Source organism: Lonchura striata, chromosome 5 (genome assembly GCF_046129695.1).
Source record: "Lonchura striata isolate bLonStr1 chromosome 5, bLonStr1.mat, whole genome shotgun sequence".
NCBI lineage: Eukaryota > Metazoa > Chordata > Aves > Passeriformes > Estrildidae > Lonchura > Lonchura striata.
The window spans coordinates 18,125,890-18,152,051 of NC_134607.1; the positions used below are offsets into that span (position 1 = coordinate 18,125,890).

At 43.9% G+C, this 26,162-nt stretch overlaps 1 protein-coding gene across 1 annotated transcript in view; it reads left to right on the plus strand.

Moving 5' to 3' along the window:
* The first annotated feature begins 730 nt into the window (after positions 1-730).
* The window catches only part of TMTC1 (transmembrane O-mannosyltransferase targeting cadherins 1), a 134,145-nt gene continuing 108,713 nt past the window's right edge, over positions 731-26,162 (plus strand). The window contains exons 1-5 of the mRNA XM_031507960.2: positions 731-1,038; positions 12,660-12,837; positions 14,466-14,539; positions 15,695-15,871; positions 17,796-17,984. Of these exons, the coding sequence (XP_031363820.2) occupies positions 731-1,038; positions 12,660-12,837; positions 14,466-14,539; positions 15,695-15,871; positions 17,796-17,984 (926 nt within the window). The remainder of the gene's footprint in view (positions 1,039-12,659; positions 12,838-14,465; positions 14,540-15,694; positions 15,872-17,795; positions 17,985-26,162) is intronic.

Consider the following 26,162-nt stretch of genomic DNA (forward strand, 5'->3'; position numbering starts at 1 on the left):
CAGCAGGACACAGCGGGGGACTGTTTGGCACAGCCGACGCTGCAGCGTGGAGGACGTGGCCCAGCACTGATGCCGCGGAGCAGCGTGGATGCGGTGCAGCAGCATCGATACCGGATCAGCATGCACGCTGTGGATGCTGTGGAGCAGCGCGGGTGCCGCGAAGCCGGGATGCTGCCGCTGGCCAGGTGAGCGCGGTCCAGAGGGGAGCTGCGGAGGGGGCTGCCCGCAGGGGTCGGGGGAAGCGCCAGCCCCGGGCGGCAGGACAGCCCTGCTCCCGTCTCCCGAGAGAGCGGGGACAGCGGCGGCCGGACCGCCGCAGCGGGACCGCGCTCCCCGCCCCGCAGCGCTCCCCGCCCCGCAGCGCTCCCCGCCCGCGGCTTGGCGCGGCTGCCGCCGTGCCGGGGCGCGTCCGCTCCGCGCTGTGCGGGCAGGGCAGAGCGCCCCGCGGGCAGAGCGCACCGCGCCGACGGGCCGAGGAGGTGGCGGCGGTGTGACAGCGCGGCAAGGAGCATGCGTGCGGGAGGGGGCGCGGGGGGGGAGGAGGAGGAGGAGGAAGAGGAGGAGAAGGGATGGCGCGGGGAGGCGGCCGCTGTTTATTTGCAGCCGGGCGGGCTGCGCCTCTGCAGAGCGCGAGTGGCCGGCGGCGGTCCCGCTGCCCGCCCCGCACCATGCGGGCGCCGCTGCCTCCCCGCGCCGCGGCGGCGGCGGAGCCGGGGCAGCGCCCCGCGCCATGGTGACGGGCTCGGCGCGGGGCTCCCGCAGCCGGGACCGAGCCGCGCCGGCCCCCTGCCCGTCGGCGGGCGGGCGGCGCGGCGGCGCGGCGGCGGCGGCGGTGCTGGCGGGGCTGTGCGCCCTCTGCTACCACAACTCCCTGCGGGGCGAGTTCGTGCACGACGACGTCTGGGCCATCGTGAACAACCCCGACGTGCGGGCGGCCGCCCCCGTGTCCGCCGCCTTCGCCAACGACTTCTGGGGCAAGCGCATGGCCGAGAACACCAGCCACAAGTCCTACCGGCCCCTCTGCGTCCTCACCTTCAAGTGAGTGTCGGCACGGCGGGGGCTCCCCCTCCGCACGGACCCTCTCCCGGCTCCGTGTCCGGGCGGGGGTCAGGGGGAGCCTCCCGGTCCCGGTCCCTCGGCTTCGTGATTCAGCATTCCTGCCCTGCGGGACGGGGGCTCAGCCGCCGGCGCCGTCCCGCCGCCCGGCCTGGGGCAAGTTTGCTGGGGGAGGGAAGCGATGATGCGAAGCTCCGGAGGAGTCCGCCGCTCTCCCGGCAAAGTGCCTCGCGTTCCCGGCCGTCTGGGAGCAGGTGGCGCCTCTTCCCCGGGCTGCGGGAGGGATGAAAGGGAAAACGGAGCGTTTCAGAAAGCGCTTTTGGCTGGGGAAGGTGCTCACATGAATTCCTCGTGAGTTCTTCCTGTGCTTTATCTCGAGTACCTTTTCTCCGCAGTTGAGTGATCGTGCCAGAAACTTCCCGCGTTGTGTTTTGAAACAGACCCGTAGTTACCGCTCCCTTTGTTCGCAGCACTAAGTGGAGGGGTCAGCCCCGCGGGTATCGCGCCGTTCGTGCATCCCTCCCTTCTCAGTCACGGAGTTGCAGCCTCGCTGCTTCAGATGTTCCTTCCCCGTGTACCGGGCAAAGTTGTTGAGGAGGAGTTTCCGTTTTACAGGAATAAAGGGAAGTTGAGTAGCAGTAAAGTGACAGCTACCTTTGCTAATCCTAGAAAGAAAACCTCTGGCCTCTCTCCCCCAGAAGAAGAATGTATGACAAATCAGCTCAGTTACAATGCATACAGTTTGCCATTCTCTCCATTAGCTTGTTCTCTGTTTAATTTATTCTGATGGAACATTAACGATGATGAATACTTAGCTCATTTTAGCATTTAGAAATGATACATGTGTTTGCAGAGAGCTGTGCTGAAGAGCTGGTGGTGTGGCTGAAAGCTGTCTTAATGCTCGGTGATCGGTAGATGCTCATTACAAACTACGGCAGGCATTGGGAATAAGGGGTATGGACATTGACGAGTCTGCCAGGGGGTTGTGTTACCGGTTCCTGGTTCACTCTGCTGATTGAGTAACTCATTAGCACACCGGATATATAAATAGAATTTCATGAATATGTGGAAATTGAGTGTTTCTGTGAAGTAGGAGCAGTTTTGGGAAATGGAATATCCCTTCGGCATTCCCGCAGAGCACTAGCTGCTGTTTGATTGTAAAGGTGGACTTGGAGCCAAGAGCTATCAGTATTGGCTGTCTGGGCACAGGCTGGTGTGCTCCTCATAGAGGAAAGCTGAGTAGCACAGACGTTTGTAAACTGGATTTTTTAGAGCAGGTTTGGTACCTTCTCCTTGAAGGGCGTCTCAGCACATTTCTGTAAAGAGCGAGGTGGGAGTAGGTAGTTGCAGGCAGAGCTGGCTTTGTGCACACAGAGTGCCTTCTCCATCGTGTGTCCAACTAAATTCTTGTAGTGTGGGGATCCATGTAATTAATCCACTCCTCCAGCAATACACCTGGGGGTAATTGGAGGGAAGAGTGAACGTGTGTGTATCACCACTGACTGACTTCATTGCATGCAATATTAGCGCTGGAGTGCTGGACTTGGCCCCCGAGATCAGGTTGCAGGATTGAGATTGTGATGCTAATGAGCAAAAAGGAACTTAAACTTTAATACCAAAATGAAAACAAAATGTTCTAGTTCCCATTTGTATGTATTTGAACTGGTTTTGCCTTTGCTACTTAAAGGGGGCATGTGTCAAAAAAGGATGAAGTGCTGTCTCTGCCTAGTCTTTTCTGGAAGGGAAGTGACACTAATTTTGTGAACAAGATTTAATCCTCTATGCTTATAATAACCATAAAGCCAAGACATTGGGTCAAAGGCAGAGTCATTTGTTCACCACTTGGCATTGCATTTGGAATAGGGAAGGAATCATTTATCTTCCCTGGCTGCAGAGGGAGATTATATCCACTGTGTCCCAATTATCCTTCCAGCCTTCCAGTTTCCACATTCTTCCCATTTCATTTCTACCAGTAGGATGTCAGAGGAAGATGTTGAGAACTGGGTGGAGTGAATCCTTAGTGAAACCCAGTGCTTCCAAGGAAGCCTTGGGCAGCTTTTGCCAAGCGGCGCTGAACCTCTGAACCTGTGGCTGAGCTGTGCTCCGACTGCCTGAGGCATCCGCCCCTGCCTTGCCCAGCAGGAGGTTGCTGCTTGCGCTCTGTCTTCCTGCAGAAGAAAAAAAAGCTGATTCTTGTAAAAAGATTTACCCTGATTCTTGTAAAAAGTTCAGCAGAAACTGATAGGTAACAGAATGGAAATGAACGTTGCTAATACTTTTGTTAGAATTTACTCCACTCACTTAAGATACTCCAGAAAATTGTGCGATGTGTGCAGGAAGGAGGGAAGAGAGGACCAAAGTATTCTGGTATCTTTATTGTTTGTAAATGTGCTTGTTTTATTTATCTTGTTGTGCTAATTTGGTCAAATCCGAGGCATTTCAATAGCAGCATGCATCTTTGTATCAGCCTAGTGGCTCTACTTCTCTTGCACGAAACTTTCATCTGAATAGGCTTGTTTCACATCTTGCTGTATAAAGATTAAAGAATCTGGAAGAGCTTCAAACTGCCTGTACAGAACAGATGTGAAGGGTGGGCTGAAATTTACATCTACAGATTCATCAATCTACTGAAACTTTGTCTCAGTCTCTTTTCTGCCTTTTGTGGCTGTGAAAGGAAGAGGCAGGACTCAAAATGCCCTGTGGACTTCTCATTAGGCTGAGCATATCCTACATATAAGATACATATTCCTGAAATGATCTCAATTAAAAAAATTTATCACTCATCTGTCAGAAAAATCTGAAGCAGACATTGCTGAAATTGTGTAACAGTAGTTCAGTGTCCCTGATGAATTGGAAATCATAAGTGACAGTCCTCATTCCCATACACTAATGCTCTGGAGCCAAACAGTGGAAAGAGCTCAAGTATTTGACATTATTCACACTGGATCTGACAGTATGAATGATCAGAGGAAAAAAACAGTGGCCCACTGGAACCATTAAGCAAAACTTAAAATATTCTCAGAATTGCTGCACTGTTTTCTGTGGGTTAACATCAGAAGGGGAAAAAAGCCTTCAAATGGACTGTTGAATTAAATAATGTTTCTTTGTGCCTTTGACCTTCTCTTACCTTTTCTCTTGACTTCTGTAAAGTAAAGGAATGTTGAATGAGTTGGTTCAGAAAGATTGCTATTACACATGGGCAATTGTCAGGTGACAGGTATGCACAACTGCACAGGAGTTGAGATGGTAGGCAGTGGTTATTCTTAGGCCCTCAGAAAAATTTACTTCATGCTCTCTCCTCCAGCTGCTGTCACTTAGATGTATTTACCTATTTACCTGCAGGTGTTTTCTAGGAAGTATTTCAATATACTTCTTTCTAAAGAAGGCAACATTTTGGACTCAGAAGATACTATTTTTTGGTGTCTTCCCTATAAAATGTTGAGATGAAAGGTAGAGAAAAAGAGAACTGACAGTTCTATAATTCAGTCAGGATTTTATATTTAAACTGAGTGCTTTCTGTCTTACACCTTGCCTCCACTAACAGAAGTTCAGTGAATCATTTATTCCCTCAGTAGAACTTCAGTTACTCCTTGTTTCCAGTGGTTTTGCAGAAATGTTTCTGAGCTGGTGAAGCAGAAGGTGCAATCCTCAATGCTGTCTCCCTTCCTCTTTCTCTTTCTGGCTGCCAAATCCCCATTTAGATAGATTCTCCAACCCATGAACAAACAGGTGATGAAGATTAGGTGTAGTCAGCAGTACAGTGAAGGTACACAGTGATAGAAAATGGTGAGAATGAAGCCTTTCAAATCCCCTGCATGCCAAGATTTAAAGATTTAAAGACATTTAATCAGATATGAGCCTCCTGGTTTGCAGGTGGCTGAGAAGTGAAGGCCCCGTGTGCTCAGCCTCATTGGTGGTGCCAAGGCAGGTGCTGGTGAGCAATCTCTCAAGGAACAGCTCACCAGGGACAGAAGAAAAAAGTGGTGACAAGTCTAGGGCACATGGCTGTGACAAAGACTTGGGAGAATGGCATGGCAGGGCAGCACAGCAGATGCCTGGTCTTCCTCAAAGGTGGTGGGAGTGACTGTTCTCTGGGAATGTGCTTAGTTCTGTGGGAAGGGTCTCAGAGTGTCCACTCCATCTGCTGCTGGTGGCCCAGGAGAAGAGGAGCTGGAGGGGGAGAAAGCTGCAAAAGGGAATTTGAAAAGATAAGAAAAGACACAATTTGTGCAGAGAGCCATCCTACTGGTACTCTAGCTGGACAAAAAAATGGGACAAAAGAGAAATTAAAATGTCTGGGCTATGCTCAGGTGCTGACTGCAGAATGGTTAACCTTCCTGATCTGCCCACCAAGGCTGCTAGCCAGTGATGGCATGGGTGTGTACCTGCCTGGGAAGTAAATAGGGCCCTTCAGCAGCATCTCAGTATTCTGGTTGGCATTGAGAGCCTCATGTGAGGCTCCAGTGGCTTTGGATCAAAGTCTTAAGTGAATATGAGCTTGGGTTTGATGTAAATACATAGCCAAAGAGAGAACTGTTTCTATAACTCACTGTCAGCCTTCTGATCTATCAGGTTGTTTACAGCTGATTCTTCTGTTTTTTCAGCTGTATCAGTGGCATAAGTTTCAAGGACAGGGAGCTTAAGAGAACCAAAACAACCTAGGGAAGGAAAAAAGACCTTAGATTTTCTTTGTTATTGATTTAATGTTATATTACAGCTTGACAGCACAGGGTAATATAGTGGAGCTATAATGTGTCAGGTTAAATACACAGTGCACAAGTATTTTCTTCACTCTGAACATCACAATGTTTAAGATTGTGTCAGAATTTCTCTTGTACAGCTTAGTCTACTATTTCTACTCATGCTGTGGCAGTCACTCTCCACACTGCTACTGTGATACCTGCCATGAAATTGATGTACGTCTGGTGTAGCCACACTGGATGAGGTGGACTTGGTGAAGAAAAGCAGATGCTTTTGTAAGACTGATTTTGTTATAGCTGGAATATACAGATATGTCTCTAAGCACATAATCTTTTCTTTTGACCCAGAGCAGAGTGCCTTGCTGTGGTTTTAGGTGTCTTCTGAAGCTTGGTACCTCAGAGTTGAGGTTTTTTCCCCCAGTTTCAGGTGCACAAGGTCTCCCTCACAAATGTAATTTCTGTAACAGGTGTCTGATGTTTATGGTGGTAAGTTTGGGCTGTGTTTCTCTGGGGTTGGTTGCACTCCCTGGAAGGACAGGACTCCTGTGGAGGATGAGGGGAAGCTTGCTGCCCAGGGGTGGGGGTACAGACCTGGCTGGAGTCCATGCTATCATGCTGCTTGTAGCCAAGCCCAGAGGTGAGGTTTTGTACAGCAGGAGAGGTGGGTACAAAGCATGTAGGAGTCTACCATTGCATTTTCTAAGCCCTGAATAAAATTTGCCTGTCTCTTGAATTTAAAGCCCTTTGTGAGCGAAAGAGTTCTCTAATTATCCTGAACGATTTGGCTGAGGTGAATGCAGTTGCACTTAATCTTTGCTGCTTGCTTCAGTGGTGTCTTGTCTCTATTTAACACCTACCAATTCCTGGAGATTTTCTCTTATCAGGCATTCTGTTCCTCTTGCACCAGTGTCACCGTTCATTTTCTTTGGCCATCTTTTACCTAAAAGTCTCAGCTTTCGAACAGCCTTACTCACAGGAACATCCTTGTCAATACTCTTTAGAGTCCATGAAAATAAAGTACTCTGCCTGCTGCTGGTTAGCTAAAGGCATTTCTCTGCATTTTCTCACTGTGTTTCTGACTGCTTTCCTGGGCTTTCTCTTTATTGTCTCACAAACTTAAAGAAAGAAAGGGAAAAGAGAAAAAGCTGTTCTCTTTTCGCTCACTATACCTTTTTTTCCCTTTTTTCTTTGCTTCTTTGTAAGTTAGAATAGCATTTCCTTCATGGTCTTCAGCTTATTTCAAACTTACTTCATATTTGGTGAAGAACTGTTACATCCAGTTTGAAGTATTTTCTTTAGGACTAATAACTTTATACGAGATTTGGTTACTATTGCTTTCTCTTCTTGATGAGTGACTGTCCTAGCTTGGTTTTTGATCATGTCTCATCCCTTTCTCTCTCCACACTGACAGATGGCTGCTGAAGAGTTTAATGAGATATTCATTTCCTCAGTTCTTGCTGAGGTGCTACATAAGAATATTTTTTAAGACAAACTGCATTTTCTTCACTATCTAGATAAAATGACACCTGGTTTCTAATTTTGTTGCTTGCCATCATTTGGATTTTTTTCTTCTCTAGTTTTCCAAGGCCACTAGTGGAGGCACACCTAAAGCTGTGTGAATGGTGCTCTTGTTATTCGTTAACACAGGAATGATCATCAAACCACACTTGCTGTGGTTTTACCAGAAAATTCTGCCCTGGCCCATCTGCCATCTTCAAGGTGCTGCTTTTTCCTAATTTAATTGTGATTTGGTTCTTTTTCCCCATCCCTGCTGGAAAGCAATAACCTGCTCTGAATGCCTGCACTTAACCAGTGCTCTTGTAAGTGATGACTTCTGTGCTCTGAGGCAATTGCTGCAGCTTGGGGATTGATACAGCCTCTGTCTTGTCACCCTTCGCAGATACAGCAAATCAAGGATCAAACCATTTAAGCCTTATTGTCCATTTAATTCTTAGGCGTTGTACTGTACTGGGGAAAGACTAGTAGCACAAATCAGCACAAAGTGCTCTTGCACTTTGTGGTGGAAACTGACCATTGCAGGAGCACCACTGCAAAGGGGCTTGTTTTCTGTTTACTGCTACAGATTTTTCATTAATCTTTGAGCTGTTTCCACATGCAGCCTTAATTGCCATTAGTACCACTGATGCAGTTGCACCTCTTTTGGAGTGCAAATGCTCTTTTTCCTGGCACAAAGTACGTGCATCTGTGGAGTTTATAAGGAGATTCCACCATGCACTGAAAGTGGCTATTACTTTGCATAAAGTTTGCCATATTTAACACACAATTTGAACAGGAAAAGGTCATCACAGGAAACTTAATCTATCCTTATTTATTAAACTAATTTATATAAATCTGCATGTGAGCCTTCCTTATAAAAACTGTGGGTGTTTTATGAGGTATGGGGTGCTTTGAGATTTTCCATTAAGTGTTACTTGCTGTAACAAATTACCATTATTATCCTGTGTATTTCTATTTCATAACATGTTGTGTTTCATTGTTAGTCTTTTGAAAATAATAAAACAGGTTAAACTAAACAAGAGCTGCCCAGGGATAATAACAAAGTCTATAAAAAGATAAACTTTCCAATTATGGTTTACAATGTTCTTAAATCATAACAGGCCTTTAAAAAGGTTGAATGAGTCTTCATGTGTGAAAGTGGATGAAAAGCACTCTATTAGAGCTGGGATGGGGGTGCTGGTGATTATATACCATAACTAGGTATATATGGAATTTGTCTGTGAGCCTGTGCTCTTGTAGCATAGACCCCTCTGATTCTGAGTCTGTGAGGATGAAGCCACAGAGTCCCACTCCATTTCCAGGTCCACTCTGTGGGGAATTGCTTACCCAGAATTGATGTGTCCTTGATAACTTCTCTGGAGGATGTCTGAGGGTACTGATGGAGTTTCCTTTTAAGAGATAGAATGATTTGCTTTCTTCTGGAGGGCTGTTGTACAGCCTCTACTCAGTGAACCTTCAACAGAAGGTCGCTGCCTGTGGAAGTCTCTCTTTCTGGGAGTGAATATGTGTAATTTCTTTTCCAAGAGTGGATGGTGGAAGAATGGTAGAAAAACTTCTGCACATGGCAAAGCAAGCTATACTATTCCACTGTGCCTGGAAAACATCCATCAGCCATAACAAAATCTTATTTTGGTGTACCTTCTGCATGGGTGTGTATTTTGGGCAATGCTCTGCCTTGGGTGTGACATGCTGAGCCTCACCTGGGCAATAAAACAGTGTTGAATCTTGGCTTGAATACCTGTTTCAGTGCAGCCTGTCTGCCCTGGTGGGACATGTGATCAGTGCTGAGATTTCTGTAATCAGTTTTTTGTTTTGGTGGTGGCTGGGATGCCGCTGGTCAGCTCTATTAGACCTGTCGATGTCACCTAGTATTGAGAGACTGCACTTTGGTGTATGTGCTCTTCTTCTCCTTTCCCTGGGTCCTCTGGGGGCCTTTCCATTTGAACTGCCATTTGCCATCATGAAGGAGCTTTAGCAGAATCTTTGCTTCCAGGGACTCTTCCAGCAGAGATGTTAAAGCTGTAAAAACTCTTCTCCAAGTGTTTTGTGGGTAGCTCCTCCGAGGATCTACCTCCATGACCAAGGGTCTCTATTCCTAGCAGTGTTACCACTTTCTGTGTTCAGCCCCAAATCTTTAGGATGCTGTTTGCAAACACGTCTCTGTTTTGAGGAGCAGCCTGTTCATACAGCCCAAAACATCTCCTCTCTTCGCTGTGTGCTCTGCCAAGGCCACAAGATGTATCCTACAAGCTGTGCTTTAGCTCAGGCAGAGGTGATGATCTTCATGCAGAAATGGCTACATGATACAATTTTCCCCATTCATGGGGCAGGGTAAGTATGGAAACACAAGGACAGCACCACCCTCACCTCCCTTCAGTGTAGTACAGTTTTTGCTTGCCAGAACTTCTGTTTATGAACATTATGTTGGAGAAAGACCACTTGTTCCTTAATTTTGAGATTCATATCTCTGTTGTACTTCCTCTGTTTGCTGAACAGTCTGCTGTGTATAATTGCTGCATGCTGCTGCCAGTAAACAAGACTGACTCTCTCTGTTAGGGTATTAAAGATTAAGATGAGAGAAGTAATTTTTTATTTACTCATCCCCTTCTTGGCTCCCTTGGCCAGAAGTTCCTGCACAGCTCCCCTGCAGTGGAGCAAATTTGGCATTCCATAGTAGGCTGCCTTTTTTCCCCCATGGCTGTGTGAGCTGGGCAGCTTTGCAGAGTTTTTGTGACTTGGATTAGAGCTGTTTGAAGACCCAGATTTGCTCACCCATTTGACATACAATAAATTTAACCACAGCTAACATTTCAACATCGTTCTGCTGGGATTGTTTCAGGATGAAGGAATGTTTCCTTCATTGCCATGTGGCCTAATTTCTTATAACAGAGAGCTTGAGCAGCAAAAAGCACTAGTGTGAATATAGTACCTGCACACGCTCACATTTAGTGTTCATGGACCACCAAAGATGGTATTTAAAACATACTTGCAGTCTGATTTTGCTGTTTAGTGGAAGAGTTACCTCAGTAGTGTGGCATTATGTTTGTATTTTGTTCTGCTGTTTTTTATTTGTATAAAGAACACACGGGGGAATAGCCAAGCTGTGTGGCTGATGCTTTTACAGAGCTGTTCTCAATAATTTACATCAGGTAACTCACAGCTTACAAGCCTCATTGACTTAATGTTCACCCTAAGAAGGGGTGTGAAGGACTCGCCCCACCTTTGGGATAGGGGACCTGATGGGGGTAGGAGGATCCATTGCCTATAAAGTTCTGCCTCTTCTGCCAGTAGACCTGTTTTGCAGGATGGGAAGTGATCAGACATGATCCATGGAGACTGATGATAGATTTTTCAATAGTATTGTCAGATGTCAAGGGTTTAGTGATTGGTTCTCACAATTTGGCCAACTAAATGAGAATGTGACCCCTTTTGGTGCTTGAGTTCATATCACCTGATATCCTGAGCACTTGTCCTCACCTGCCTGCATCTGCTTTCTCCAGAAATCAGGTTCCAGATCATACTTTGGCATTTAAGCGGGAGCAGTGAACTGTGCTCCAGCTGATTTACAGCCAGAAACGATTCGTTTGTATAATGAATGTCTCCTGCAGAGGGTCCCTGTCACTGTGCACATCTGCAGGTGTCTTGGAGTGAACTGTGGCTCCTTTAGGGGCAGGGTGGCCCCGTGCTGCCCCTTGCTCCCCTCAGCCCTGTGCTGAAAACAAAATTCTGGCCTGGGGGCTCCCTCTGCTGCAGTGTATTTGCAGCTGAAGCTCTGGCTGGGTGTCTGTTACTGCCATTTGTTGTGGTTTGTCATTCAGTGCTGGTAGAAATAAGGGAAAGTGATGGATGTTGCTGCCCTGAAGTGGCTTGCAGGAGGAATGGGATAAAAAAAGAAAAATCTCCAAACTCTTTGTGTATTCTTGAATTACACAGACTGATGTCTTGTCAAAATGTAACTGCATCAACCCATACTTCAAAGGGAAAGGTCAAGTCATGCCAAAATCTCACTTTTTCACAAACTCTCTGGGTTTCATCTGTTGCTTCCACAAACACTCCAGTAGGAGCACAGCAGGAATGCACAAGTAAGAGTCTTGGTCTGGTAAAATTGGATTGGCCTGGAAAATTCATCCCAGGACAGCTAGCACTCCATTGCTTATGAATAAGAAATGTAGAGAGTTATTTATAAAAAAAAAAAAAAAAAAGTTGTCTGGCTCTCACAGACCTCTTCACACCTCCTCTGTCTCACAAAAACACCTAAGGTGTTTTTTATAGTAGCAGCAGCTGAGTGGCCTTGCTGTCGCATCATGCTCGTCATGGGAGACCTGGAGTCTCTTAGTAACAACAGGAAAGATTATTGACCCTATAGCATATTTACAACTGCATGTAAAATGTTTAGATTGAGTCTTCTTTTCACTGGTTATCTTGTCATTTGTTGAAAAAAAATATCCTTCAACATTATTTAGATGTTTTTCCAGGTTCCTTGTTTGTATATTGAGTCTTGCCTGGATAGGCACCGTGTGTATGTGTGTATATTTGTACAGATACATATATGTATTTATCCAAATGTACAGATGCTGTTAATACTTAAGATAATTATCTTCAACTGTAGGTGAGGCAAGGCTTGTCAGCAGCTGTTAAGAAAGCTGGCTGTCAAAAACAGTGACCAGAAGAATGTGTTAATACATGCTGTCAAACAAATGTCATAACAGCTTGTTACATTTTATTTTTTTTTATGATTGACACAAATAGTGAACCCTAATTTCTCACTGAGTCTAGGGTGATGTTAGCTGACTTAGCTTTGCCATCAATGTCCTTGTAAAAATGATGCAAACTATTAGACAAGCTTCTTTATGCCAATAAATCATTTAAATAAAGGCTTAACCTTCAGTGTGTGACACTGTTTTGAAAGTTAAATGGGAATAAAGACCTCTGTTATGCTAAGCAGATGCTCCAGCACCTTACCAAGTCCTTGTCTTGGTTGTTCCTGGGGAAAAGAATCTATTCTAGAGCAGAAAATAACTACCCATATTGTAAAGCTGCCATGTGGCCAGCAGAACCACAGAAGGTGCCAACAGGGATATAGGACAAGTGCCATGATGTTGACCAGGGTGATTTGCTGCTCAGGCCTGCTGAGAGAGCACAGGACTCTCCTATCTCTGTCAAAAAGGTTGCCAAACACAACCACATAATATAAAAGTTGGGGGAATGGTTTCTCTTTAATCAAACAAACCAGATGTTTAGAGCGATTTGCAGTAATTAGTTTAATAGCACTAACATTAGATGACTGCAAATGGGACAAAAGGCATAATTTAGAGTATTTGAAAGATGTCTTGCTATTAGAAGATCTCTCAAATCTAGCAGTGGTTTTGTTTTGTTTCCTTACAGGTTAAACATATTGCTGGCTGGCATGAACCCCTTCTATTTCCACGCAGTGAATGTAATTTTACACTGTCTAGTGACTCTTGTGCTGATGTACACTTGTGACAAAGCTGTGTTCAAGGACTGTCGACTTGCTTTTGTCACGGCGCTCTTCTTTGCTGTGCATCCCATTCACACCGAGGCTGTAAGTATGTGCCACCAAAACTTGAAGTAAATCAATTATTCAAAATTTTAGTATTTTTTAAGGAAACCTCTGAGTCATACAGAATGTTGTACTTGTGATTTTTTTCTTTTTTTTTTTTTTTTTTTTTTTTTTTTTTTTTTTTTTGCTGTGTGGGAGCAAAGGTGAGAACGTGCTTTATTTAAAATAATTTGTCAGAGTCATTAAGAAAAAAGTGTATTCATACTTGCAGTCTTTGTGCTCTGGAACTGAATTCTAAATGATGGTCTTAATCAGCCATGCTGGGAATAGACAGTCAGGAGTTTTCTGAAACCAAAGACCTCAGTGAGGCCATGCTCTCCTGCTGGGATATTGTTGCATGCCTTCAGTCATTTCCTATGGGCATCAGTTTTAGGGAGGAAAAGTGAAGGTAGCATTACTGTGTATTCAGGAGGAGCCCTCCCAGAGGTGATGTGACCCATGGATTAATTTATATTTATTTCAATTAAAAGCTAGGAGAATCATCTTAAAAAAAAAAAGTTGTTCATGAACACCAGCATAAGTTTACAGAACAGCAGCTCATATTGGAAATCTTTCTGTTCATTATAAGGAAACATTTAGAGACATAATCATTCCAAAACTGCAGTCTGTTAGCACTAGGTCTCGGAGAAGGAATGGTAATGTCCTGCTCTCCACACTGTAAAAAAGAAATGCTCTCATTAGCTGAGATACCACTGACATCACACTGCTCTCATTCCAAGCCTTTGTAAATGGGGGAGGGAAACAGCTCCTGTGGCTGAGAACTTCTGAGGAGAGATTACCCTAATAACAAAAAGCCACAAGCTTTGGAGTTACTCCCTGTGCTGTGTTGTGTGAACTAATCAGCTAGGCTCCTTTTGATAATACAGCTTTATATTTTAAGGGAGGTTTTAGATGAGGCACTCTTGGAATTTATTTTTTGTCTGGGTTAGAACTTTAAAAGGTTAAAGTAAATGCCATAGCTCTGAATATAACTTAATTATGTAATCTCAAAAGGGGCAAAATTTCAAAGGGCCTTTTATTTGCTTTATGGGTGATTTTTACGTCCTTATGAAATAGGATATTGAAATAACTGTAAAAATGAGTGTTTATCTGTTCTTCTTCAGTATTCTCTTTTTTACATAAAGATTTTGTTCATTAATCTGTAGAAAAAAAACTCCCGCAAACTCAGGTTGTTCAGGAGGAATAAATTCTATAAATTCTATCCCTTTTTGGTGATAAAGTTCACTCAAATGTTACTTATATAGTAAGTAATTTTCTTTAACAAATTTCAGTACTGACAGTTGGATGCATTTCTCATCTAAGCCTTATTATGCAAAATTAAAACAAATTCTTAAATTTGGCATTTTCTATATAACTTAATTAATAATTTATTTAGTAAGGAATGACTTTACTGTTGGCTTCCTCCTTTATTTTGCCAAGCTAGAAATAGAGCAGACAAAACTGAGCATATCCTACACTGTCCAAATAACATTTTGGTATGCTGAGGAGGATAACACTGAAAGATCAAAAGCTTAAAATAGTAGCAGTGAGCATGGATTGTTGAGGCAGTCACTGAATGTTTTTACATTTTTAGATGTGTTTCTACACCTGTGTGTCTCCTTTCCTTTCAGGTAACAGGTATAGTAGGCAGAGCAGATGTCCTCGCCTGTCTACTCTTTCTGTTGGCTTTTCTCTCCTATAATAGGTACGTGGTAACATCGTGAGATTCTTTAGTCTGAGGAGGGGCCCAGAGGCAGCTGTCAGTGTTCCATGGTTGTTGGCAGAGGTGCTTCCCACAGCTCTGCTCTATGGAAGTGTCCTGGCCCCTGCTTGCAGCCATGGTGATGCTTATGAGAACAAAAAACCATTAAACCAGGAGACAACATTGACAATCCCTCTTCCTCTGGCATTACAGCTGGCCACACAGCAGAGGAGGGCTTGTAAAAATTGTAAAGAAATGTTTTCAATGGAAGGCAAATTATCTGTAGCGTGAAGAGCAGGCAGACACATGCTTGCCTTCAAATGCATGCTGTGACTGTGGGACTCTGGAACACCTGGTCTGAGGGAGTTAAGGAGTGTGTCTAGACCATTAGTCATCCTTTTCAGGTGAAAACTTGGCACTGCTTGCTGCTCTGTGTTCTAAAACTGTAACTGAACAAGTACAGATACAGAAATAGCTTACTTGGATGGGGTTTCTGCACCTTTTGCATTATTTATCGTTTGAAATAACATTGTTTGCATTCAGAAATAGCACCATGTCATCACAGCCACAGGGAAAAACTGCTGATACTCCTCTGGGGCTGTCTGCTACAAACCCACAATGCTGTTTTCTTCAGAAGGTTTCAAAGGTGTGAAACGTAGTGACCCCACAGGAATCTGCCTGTTTGATTTCAGTTCTTTCCTGCCTTTCCCCTGTGACAGGGCCTTGCTGCCCAGTCTGTTAATGATTAGGACACATCTCTGACTTAGGGGAGTGTGGGTGGGATGGAGGAATTTTTGCTTGCCTAGTGCTTTTGGTCCCAGAAGGAGAATTAAGCATGTGTGTTCCACATGACAGAAAGCAGGTGTTTTCCTGCCTTCTCTGTACTTACTCTGCCTTCCTCTGACTGTTTCAAGTCTACTTTATTTTTCTGCTTGTCTTTGTTTCACCTCTTGTGCACCAAGACTTCGAGCATCTCCCCAAATTTGCGTGTTCCCTTCCTGTCCTGTGGCTAAGCCTTTTCTCATTTTAGATTGTTCATGTCTTGACATGTTCATGTCAGTCATCCTAAGGCATTAAGGAAAAGTGTCTCTGTGTGTCTGTAGTAAACATGAAAATAACAGAGAAGTTAAGATACTTTATGTCAATTCTGTTTTTCAGGAGTGTGGATCAGCTTTATGTTGGGGAACATTTCCCTCCCACCGCCTCCCCATTCTTTTTGCTGCTTAGTTTATTCCTTGGGACGTGTGCAATGCTGGTGAAAGAAACTGGAGTCACTGTGTTTGGTGTGTGCTTGGTTTATGACTTCTTTTCCCTCTCCTACGGTGGACTCAAATTGTAAGTAACTTGTTATGCTCACGATTTTCAGATCTTCTCACTTGTTAGTCTAAAATATGTATTATTATGGTATACATCACTGGGGGTAAATGGACTTGCCCTGCTGAATTAGATGGATGGTACACATTTGACAAATTTGGAGTGACCCACAGTTGCGTTCTTTGTTTTGTGGTGGTGGTTTGTTTTGTTTTGGGTTTTTTCTTTTTTAATTTTCTGTTACTCTCCTGCTGCCTGATTATTTTTGTTGGGTAAATTGACTAGATTTGAAGAACTGATCCCTAAAATGCTGCATTCACCATGGCAAGACTAACATTTATTTTTAGTTTTGGAGTTCTGACTGAAGCATCAATGTCTTAAAGTTTCTCTGCCTTAACTCCTTCCATACACAATATCTGCTTGATTATTCTGTCACAATGCCATGGGTTTAGAAATACTGTATGATGTTTAGTAGTAAAACTAGGTTTGATGTTTTTTCTGTCCTTTCAGAATGGAAAAAGAGGGAAAATACCAATCCAATTCTGGTTGGAATAATTAGTCACTGGAGAAAAATTAAATACTTTGTAGTTTGTACCACTCACCCACTTAGCGTCACAAATAACTGTGCTCTTTTCCATCTCCATTCAAAGTCAGAAGTCTTGCTTTATAAAATACTTTTATATTAACCATTATATATGTTTTTTTTCTGTTTCTTTCCCAAAACATCCCTAGTGCAGATCTGTGAGAGAGTGTAAGAGCTCACTGCTCCTGAGAATGGGAGGTCTCACTCCTCATATAATTTCTTGTGTTTCCACTGGTGCTGCCCCACCAGCTCTGTAACCTGTCACACCCTACATGAATTTGTGTGTATCTGGGTTATAAAAAGAACACCGAATTTGTGTTTCTGCAGTGAATTAAATAAACAGAGCTGGCACAAGGCAGGAGCAGCAACCGCAGGGAGGAGAAGGGGGGCTCTCAGGAGCATCCTGGCTTCCCTCCCTTTGTAGCCCTTGCCCTAGTGGGGACAGACCCCTTTTCAGACCTGCCCTCTGGCAGTACTAGCAATCAGCAGGCAGGTACAATGGATCGACAGGGGATTCCTCCTCTTTTCACTGGATAAGTAGTTCTTAATGGTGTGACTGGTGGGCAAGTAGCCAGGGAGATTTCTGGGGGTTGACAGCCAACTTGCTTGTTAACACTTGCATTTACACCCTGACAGGCATGTTTCAGGAGCTGCCTGGCTAAAGGGAACACAACTGTTAATTAACTGGGGGAAAATCTGTGTCTTCCTCCTCCCTCCTTTCCTCAGTCACCCCCCTCCCATAGGCCCACATTCCAGGGGGCCTCTTCAAGATATATTTTTTGTTTCAGTGGCGGCCAGTTGCCCAGATGTGGCACTATTTAGCTTGAAGGAATGAAGCTCTTTAGTTCAGATGTGCTGTATTTTTGTATCTCCTTTGGTTGCATTTATTGTGCATTTATTGTGCATTTATCTCTTTGTGATGCTCAAGATTTTACGACTGTATTTGACTTTAAGGGGCAGCAGAAAACAGCCTTCTATGTGCTGCTGAAAACTTACCTGCTCCTTCTTTCAACCTGTCCAGATTGGTTTTCTGTTTCAAAGTGCTGAAATGTCACTTGTTTTCTGGAGAAAAAAATCAGGAGTGACACCACAGCGCTTCCCATCTTAACAGAGGTCCAGAGAACAGCTTGGTACAGGAGTGCTCATCTGCTGTTGCTGTCAAGTCTCTATCTAGGTCTAGTTAGGAACTAGTAAATACTGTCCTCTCAGCACACAAAGGCTTTTTTTGTGGATTAAAGCAACGCTGTCCATTGTAGTTTGATACCGTGTCGTAGCGTTCAACCTTTTGAGACGTAAGAGTGCAAAGAATACCAGTCCTGACATCCTTTTCTTTCCCCTTTCCTTCCTTTCCCTCCTTTTCCTCAGGAGGAACGGGGGCATTCAGCAGAGGCCGGCCGCGTGCTCTCCGTGCGGGGCGCCGCCGGTGCCGCTGTCCGGCCGGGAGAACGGGAAGCAGCGCTTGGGCCAGCGCGGCGCCTGCGGCTCCTGCCACCCGCCCCGGGAGCCCAGCGGGGCCCTGCCCGTGCCCAGCAGGGCCACCGGGGCCACTCGCAGGTACTGCTGCCCGCTCCTGCTCCCTTCCTTTCCGTCCTGAAATCCTTGTGCTGCAGGAGAGGGAAGATGGGAGAAGGTGATAGAAGGGTTAAGGGAGAAAGGAGGAGAGTATCTGAAGACACGTTAGTGGTTTTGTTCTCTTTGATCCTTGTATTTGTCTCTGTTTTCCCTGATGGATAATATCATAGAATTGTTCAGGCTGGAAAAGACCTCTAAGATTATCAAGTCCAACCATTACCTCAACGCTGCCAAGCCCGCTACTAAACCATGTCCCTAATGCCACATCTACACGTATTTTAAATACCTTCAGTGATGGTGATTCCACTGCTTCCCTGGACAGTCTGTTGTTGGTGACCGTTTCAGTGAAGAAAATGTTCCTAATATCCAATTTAAAGCTTCCCTGGCACATCTTGAGGCCATTTTCTCTTGTCCTGTTGCTTGCTGCTAGGGAGAGACTGATGCCCACAACAGGGGCCTGGAGGTTATCAATATAAAAACCATCTTCTGTCTCGTTCCATCATCTTGTTCCTTGTTTCTTTTACTCCTGTTTCTTCTTTCTTCCTACTGCTCCTTTCTCCCCTCCTTTGCTTTGTACTTTTTCCAGACACCTTCCCTCTGCCCCTGCACTTGGGAACATCCCTTTCTTACACAAAGGGAAAGCCTCTCCTTTCCCAGCCTCTTCAGGAAAGACTGCAGAGCTGTGTTGGAGAGCCCGTGCACGTGGGATGGCTTCAGAGTGAGCTCCTCCATGCTGCCAATTGGCATTTGCTTTTTGGCAGCTGCCTCTTCAAGTGTTGTGAAGGATTTCTGCACAAGGCAAATCAAGCTCTACATGTACATAGCTGCTTTCTGTTTGAAAAGGGGCTCTCATGCTGGTGTAAGCTGCTCAGCTGCTCTCTTCTCAAGTGACTGACTGTGTACAACACACTTGCAACAACTTGCTGTGTGAGAGTTAGCTGTGGGATGCCCAAAGTGGAGCTGGCTTGGTCCCAGTGGCTGAGAGGAAGGCGTGCCTCTGAGAGTTGTGCTGTTGACATATTATGTGATATGAAGCAGGAAGAACTCCAAACAATTTCTCTATTTAAAATGTATTCTGTATTAAAAAAAAAAAAAAGTAAATCCTTACTATAAAAGAAAAAAGAAAGAAAATATGAAGTTGCTGTTGAATTAATGATGCAATTTTTCCTTGTAATTCACATTTGTCTGACTTGTGTAGGTCTTCTGGCATGGCAACAGGATGGGGGGGAAAAGCTTTAAATATTTCAGAAGCTTCAAAATTGGTGAAAAGATTTGGCACAGTGAGATAGCTTCAGGTATCTTATTTAGTTTACCAGATTACTAATTGTAAGGTTTTACTTAGAATATAGTAGTGCACTGATCTGTACTTTTAAGTACTTACAATGTGATCAAGTAGGTTTCTATTTAATAATTTATTATACCTCTTCTTACTAGAGCTAACTGAAAAATGCAGGAAGATGTAATGGAGGAATTAAGGGAATTGGTCTAATTAGCAGTAACTGGAGCTAGTTATGTAAATTTTTGGTGCAGAGATATTTTTGTTCTTTATTGTCACTTGCTCTTATCTTCAGCTATCCAGTGAATATGTGGGTTGCAGTCCCAGTTGCCTTTAGGAGTAAGGAATGAGTTAGTCTGGAGGAAGTTGTAGGTTTTATCACCACAATTTATTGCAATTTTGGGGAATGCTGGCATATGCTACAAAGATGAGGTAACTAGAATCTCTTGTGGATTTGATCCATCTCCCTGAGTTTTAAAACCTGAAAGAGGCTTGTGAGTGTATGTGCCTTTCCATATGATATAAATGGGGAAGGACAGACAGGGATTTTCATTTCAGGCTTGTACTTGTGTTTGGGGTAAGATCTCAGTGCTTTCACTCTGGTGTGGTATGTGTCCTGTTGAAAATCACTGTCAATGGCAATCGTCACTCATTCTCTTTTTTGTGGTTTGTTGAAGCCACTGAAAACTGGAATCTAATTATTTACCTTTTTTTCTTTTTTTTAATGGTTTTGGTTATGCCATGTCCTATGTTTGGTTGTGCCTCACGCTCTGTGTTGCTAAATGTGGTCCAGCCCATGAGCACCTCCAAGCCACCTGATCACTCTGAAGGTTTTGAGCTGTATAAATAGCTGGGGACTGCAGTCTAAGCTTCTTGAAAAACAAGACTCCACAATAGCTTGCATACTTTTGAAACTGAAATTTCTGTTTCTCTTTGGTGTCCTAGAAGGTCTTTTTTATGTCTCTACTGGTGGTGAGACTCCTTCCTTGGAGTGGACCACGGACTGGAATTAATGCTGATACTTTCCATGTATATGAATGGTTGCATGAAGTTTTTTTGTGGATTATTTTTGTTTATGTATTTTATTTTAATTTTTTTTTGTCAGGTTGCAGAAGAAGCCAGTGTACCTGGAGCTGTGCCCAACAGCATCACTTTAACTCTGTGTTATGTATGTAAAAGAGAGTGTGGGAGCTCACTACTCATTAGCATTGTGGGAACCAGGCCCAAAACCTCATTGATCCAAAATCCAATGAAATCCTAAAGGCTGTAGCAGGGATAAATGGGATCTGATGACTAAACTGTGGCAGTGCTGTTGTTTCCTCTTACAGTGGCAAGGGAAAAAAGGTGGAAATGCTCTGCAGAATGTGGTGCATTCCAGGGATGTCTGCACTGGCCCTAAGTTTGATAGACTGTGAGGAAAAATATGTTGAGGTGATAACATTTCTTTCCTGAGTCCCTGTGCAGTGTGCGTGGTCAGGGGTTGAGCTGAAACAGATGCTGTCCTTCAGCATGGAGGAGGAGCACAGGGAGAGGTGGAGGGAAGATGCTGGCACACACAGTGTGGGACTATGTAGCAATTGCTGGGGTTTTCCTCACTACCTGCTTCTATTTCCAATGCTTGTGTAGCAATGATTTTTAATTTTTTCTTTTTTGACTAATATAGTGTAGCACATTTCTTCTTAAACATGGAATTACTGTTCAAAAAGCGGAAGTGCCAGCTGAATTTCTGTTCCTTCCCTGTGCCACACAGTGCAATGCTACATCCTAGATTTGTAACTGATATAGACAGAACAGTGTGACCGTTTTCCCAGATGTGGGCTTTCATGTATGCAAACTTCACCTTTTCTTGAATTTGTTAAAGGGTATTTGATAGAAGAGTGTGGGTATGAAACTGTCTGGGTTATAAAAGTGTGAGGAAAACATTTTCTGTTAGATGGGGTACAACTTTTAGTTGCACTTACATACCCTGGAGGTCAGTGATTGTTGCTTTCATATGCAAAGCACAGCAGCAAAAAGCAATGTGTATCTCTGAGAAAAGCAGCAGGGAGGGTAACCATTATTTCTGTTGTATGTTTGACTAAAATAAGGCGAGAAACCTGGATACTTGTCTCTGGTCTGAAAGTTCCTTACTGTGCAACAGCAAAATAGCAAGGAAGTGTTAAAGGGCTTTGCAAACACCAGTGCAAAAGCTGGTGAAGAAATGCCAGGGCAGTTTGGGATTGTCTGTGGTGAAAAAGGTCTGGGTATGGGAATAAATCAGAAGGACTCCATTTCCTTCATGGTGGAAAAAAGCCCCCTGTTTATTCATTTAACTTCTTTTTTATACAGTTTTACAGACCTTGTGTGTGACTCCAATTGCTTAGTAGTTTTCTTGTCAATTGCTAATTGGTTAATAACAAGTTGTCACCCTGTATTAATAGGTCGCTCAAACCCTCCACACGTGTGTACCTGCAGGAAAAGTTGTTTGTGAGAGATAGTTTTCATTCATTTTTCTATCTAATGGTATAAAACCAGTTTATACAGGTGCAAGTTGTTTTTCACCCAGGAATAGATTGTTATGCTAACGAACTCATCACACCAGGACTGCTTTCACAGGGGAACTTAAAAAAATGCTAGTCTGACAAGGCCAGCCATTGATTTTAGGAGAGTAGGCTTGCTTTTATGAAGCCTTTCTTTATGATTTTTCTACCTTACTGCAACATCTGGAAGCCTAGCAGTCAAAATGCTTTTCTTCTTTAGGAAAGCAAAATGAGTAATCTGGAACATTAAGCAATAGAGCCAGCCTAGGCTTTTTCCTTCCCCTCTTACTGGTGATGTCCTCAGGGTTGCAGGATTTTACAAATAAAGGATAAAGCTCCAAGTCTGTGATGCTCTGAGCAAAGGTTGGTATAAATTGCCTCTGTGTGAAAGCAGAGAAAAGGAAGTGCTGCACTGTCACTGGCTATAGGCTGATTTCTTTTTTTTTTTTTTCTTCCTTAATTGATATTTAAAATTGAATTGAGAATAGGACAACAAAAGTTTGCTCCAAAAGGCAAATAGGGTCCTGAGCCCCAAGGCTTGGGGAAGCACAGTGTGTGCTGAAAGATGGTAGATTAGGTAAGTGTCATTGCTATCCTGGGATCTGTGGGATGCTGCTTTTTTGGTGTTGCAAGTTTTTTTTAATTCTAGCAGGTTTGCTAGAATTCTTGCTATTTAGTAGGCTGAAGTTATGAATGAAGTTTGGCTGCCTCTGGGGAGGTGGATTGCAGAGGTGGATTTGGCCTGTGGTTTATTCTTCTCTGAACTTAGTTGTTAAGATGGTTTTTCTATTGTGAGTCTGAGCAATAGCTCTCTCTATTGCTGTGTCTGTACAGTCTGTGTAGGAAATGTTGAGTGAATCTTTCTGAGGGCCATGAGTTCCCCTGCAGTCAGTGACAATATTTATTGTCATGCACAGATGATACCTGAGGCCACCAGAAAGCTCTGCTAGAGTCTAGAAACATGTGGGATGTGGGTGCCCCTGTGCTTACAGCCTTGGATTCAGACAAGGATTTACATGCTCTGGCCTGCAACTGGATTCCAGAGAACCCTTGTGTAATCTTGGGAAAATAATTACATCTCTCTGTTCCCATGGCATGTGCTGGAAGATGAGGCACAGTGATGCATGCTCCTTTTCTACTTCATTTGTGTTATGTGCTGGTTGCCTTCCATCCCCCTCCCAAAACAGAAACAAAGCTAAGGATTCTCTCGGGCATGCTTGTGCCATTATGTGTCTTAATTTTTGAAATCTTCAAATGCTGTTTCAGTGCAAGTAACTGAACTCATTGCTTGCAGAGTGAAGTTTAGTTAAAAACAGCACTGCTTTGATATGGTGATGACTAAGGTTGCATGCATGCAGAAAAAGACTTGTTTAGACCTCATTGTGCTGCAAAAATATGCACTAGCCAGATAAGATGGGTCTTCTTTAATTTTGGCCTCCTTTTGTGGTTTTTATTGTGACAGTCTTCAATTACAGTATCACATAGTTTTTTCTTTTTTGCACAATCCATGCTCAATTCATTGGTCAGAGTGGATGGTGCTCACATAATGAATAACTATTCGATATTTTGTTTCTTCCTGGTCCAGAGCATTGCCCCATGCCCTATTTACTTCATGTTATTCAAGTCCTTCTCTGAGACAGATTTACACTTCTCAGTAATTCCTCTGTGTACAGACTCCCAAGTGCTGGTATTTCCTTGCAGTTTGTTACTTAGGTCTGTAATCTTCCAAAGTACTTTTGGCATAGTTTCTGGATGTGTAACTTCCTTACTATTCAGAACAAGTAAAATGAATAGCCAGAAATTTTGTAGTGGGGAACCACATACATGTTAAGAGTTGGATTCACCTTTGTATTTACTTCATGGACATCTGCTGCTGGAGTAAGCAGGCTGTCTGGTGGCAGCAGTAGACTCTGCTCTATGGGAATCAGTCTTGAGAGGTGGGGGGACCTTTTCCTTGAGCTATTTGCAGACAGAGGAGGCATAATGGTATGATGTTCCCTTCCAGACCTGGAGAGGAATTAACTCAGCCCAGCATGTGCAGCTTCTTCTGGCAACCCTTTTCTTCCTCTCTCCCTGGTTAGTTGCCCTGCCTCACCTGCTGCAGCCTGCTCATCTCTTCTCATTTGCTTTTCTTTAGTCATTTAATTGCTTCCAGTGTTTGCTCCTCAGGCTTTGCCTTGTGGACCTTGCTGCTTTCCTCAAGAGCTACTGTGTTAGTCTCACTCCCAACGTCCCTCCTGTACTCCTGTCCCCTAAGTCCTTGCCAAGCCAATTCAAGGGCCCTGGTCTGTGTCCTTGTACTGCCTGTTGCATCCTCCACGTGCTCCCCACTCCTCCCATCTCTCCGGTTCAATCTTCTGCCATGGGAGCTCTGCCCAGCATGGGGGCAAGGTCCCTCTGGATTCTTTCAGCACTCACTGTCTTTGCTTCTCTCTTCTTCTCTCTGCATGGGTTTCTGCTCTATGGACTGCAAACCCTAGTTTCTTTTTGACCTCATCTCTCCAGCTTTGGGGGTCCAGCTCTCCTCTGCCCTATAGCTAACTTGTGAGTTTTCCCTGTGCTGCCTTCAAGGAGGAGGGAGCATGGAGAGCCAGGCAGAAGCCAGGAGCCTACTCTGCTCTGGTGCTTGGGGTGGCATGGAGCCACAGTTGATCTCACTCTTGGCTTCCCTGTGGCTGGAAAAGTAGGCACTTGTGCATGCAGTTATTTGAATAGGAGAGGGTTGGTTTTAAATTTGACAGCCTTTGTTGGATCCTGTTTCAGCCACTGTTCTGGATAGCACTTTTCTTGCAGTACAGAAAAAACACCTCTTTCCCTCTTTTTAAGTACTTCCTAAAAGGAAGAGGAAAGTAAATTATTTCTCCTGGACTATTTATATGTGACAGTACCAAGAGGCCCTGTTTATTTCAGTAAGCAGCAAATAAATGGAAGTAGTTTGCCTTCATGTACATTGAATGTCAGAAAAAAGGGATGAGACTGAGTCTGTTGTTACTTTTCTTAGCTGATGACTTAACATGTTCTAGCTTGGTTTTTTTTTTTTTTTTTCTTTTCTAGAGAAGATTATTTAGTCTTCTAAAGATTCTTTAGACTTTGATTTAGTTAATGAAAATCCATTTTTGTGGAAACTGTGCCTGGAACAAAGAATGGTGCTGTGCAAAACAGAATCAGGAGTAAAAGTTAATGGCTGGTTTTGGGTTTCTTTTTTCTCCATCTTCTGAAAGATGCTGATCACTTATTCATTCGTGTGCAGAGGGAGAGGTTTTCCTCTCTCATTAATGGGAATTGCGTTTAAGCCCTGCAGTTGCAGTCACTTCATTGTATGTCAGCCTCTTCTGTTCCCTGTGTTGCTAATTGGAAATCCCCAATTTGTAGGTGCAGCCTGTGTGTCCCAGAGCTGACTCACAGGAGTCTCTGTTCATTCCCTTTGCTTCACAGGACTGCCTTTCTATTCACAGTTCACGGCAGTCTCATTAAACCAGTGTTTGAAGCAGCAGCGTGCCCGTGCCCATTGGCTTTCTCTGAAAGCCCTGTAAACCACTGTCAAAGAATTAACAGCGGCTGAGAAACGGGAACAAACCCTAATGGCTTGCAAGGTCATTTTCCTTGCAGTAAATCTGGGTTAGTTTGGCACAGAACAGTATTTCAGTCACCCAGGAAATAAAGGAAAAAACTCAACCACAACACCTGAAGATGGATGATACTGAGATTATTGCAGGTATTTCCCTGGATAGCAAATCTAATTGAGCAATTTCTCTCTTACACGTTGACTTCCAGGCACGTTTTTTATTGTCTTTTTGGAAACTTAGGCTGTTCTCAGGCGTAAAGGACTCAGCTGTAACTACTTACCTCATTAATGACTGATGCTTTCCAAGCTGGTCCGTGTTTCCTCTGTGAACCTGGTAATCACAGCATGTATTAAGGGAGGGACAGCAGAATCTCAGAACTAAGTTACTTGGCTTCAAGTGTTCATGGGCTGATACAAGAATCATTTGCTCAAAACCACAAGGACACCAATCTCATCAAGTGTGACTTCAGGTGGATGGTTTTGGTTGTGTGATAAGAGTTACTTTGGGTTTTTTTTAATATGAAGTAGCTGTTGAAATTTAATATTTGGCTTAAAAAGTCTAAAAAAAAATCTGCTAGCATGTGTAAAGCTTCTCCCATCCTCCCTGTATGCTTTCCAAGATGAAAAGATTCTTCCCTGACTAGAAACTTAATCTTCAACTTAATCTAGAGTATTAAATCCTCTTTCACGTTTCTAATGCAGTTATCCCAATATTCTTTTCCATTGAGTGCATTAGAAACCTTAAGCTTCTACTTGGCTTGGAAATGCTGGAACACACTTTTCTCTCTTGATCTTTGAAA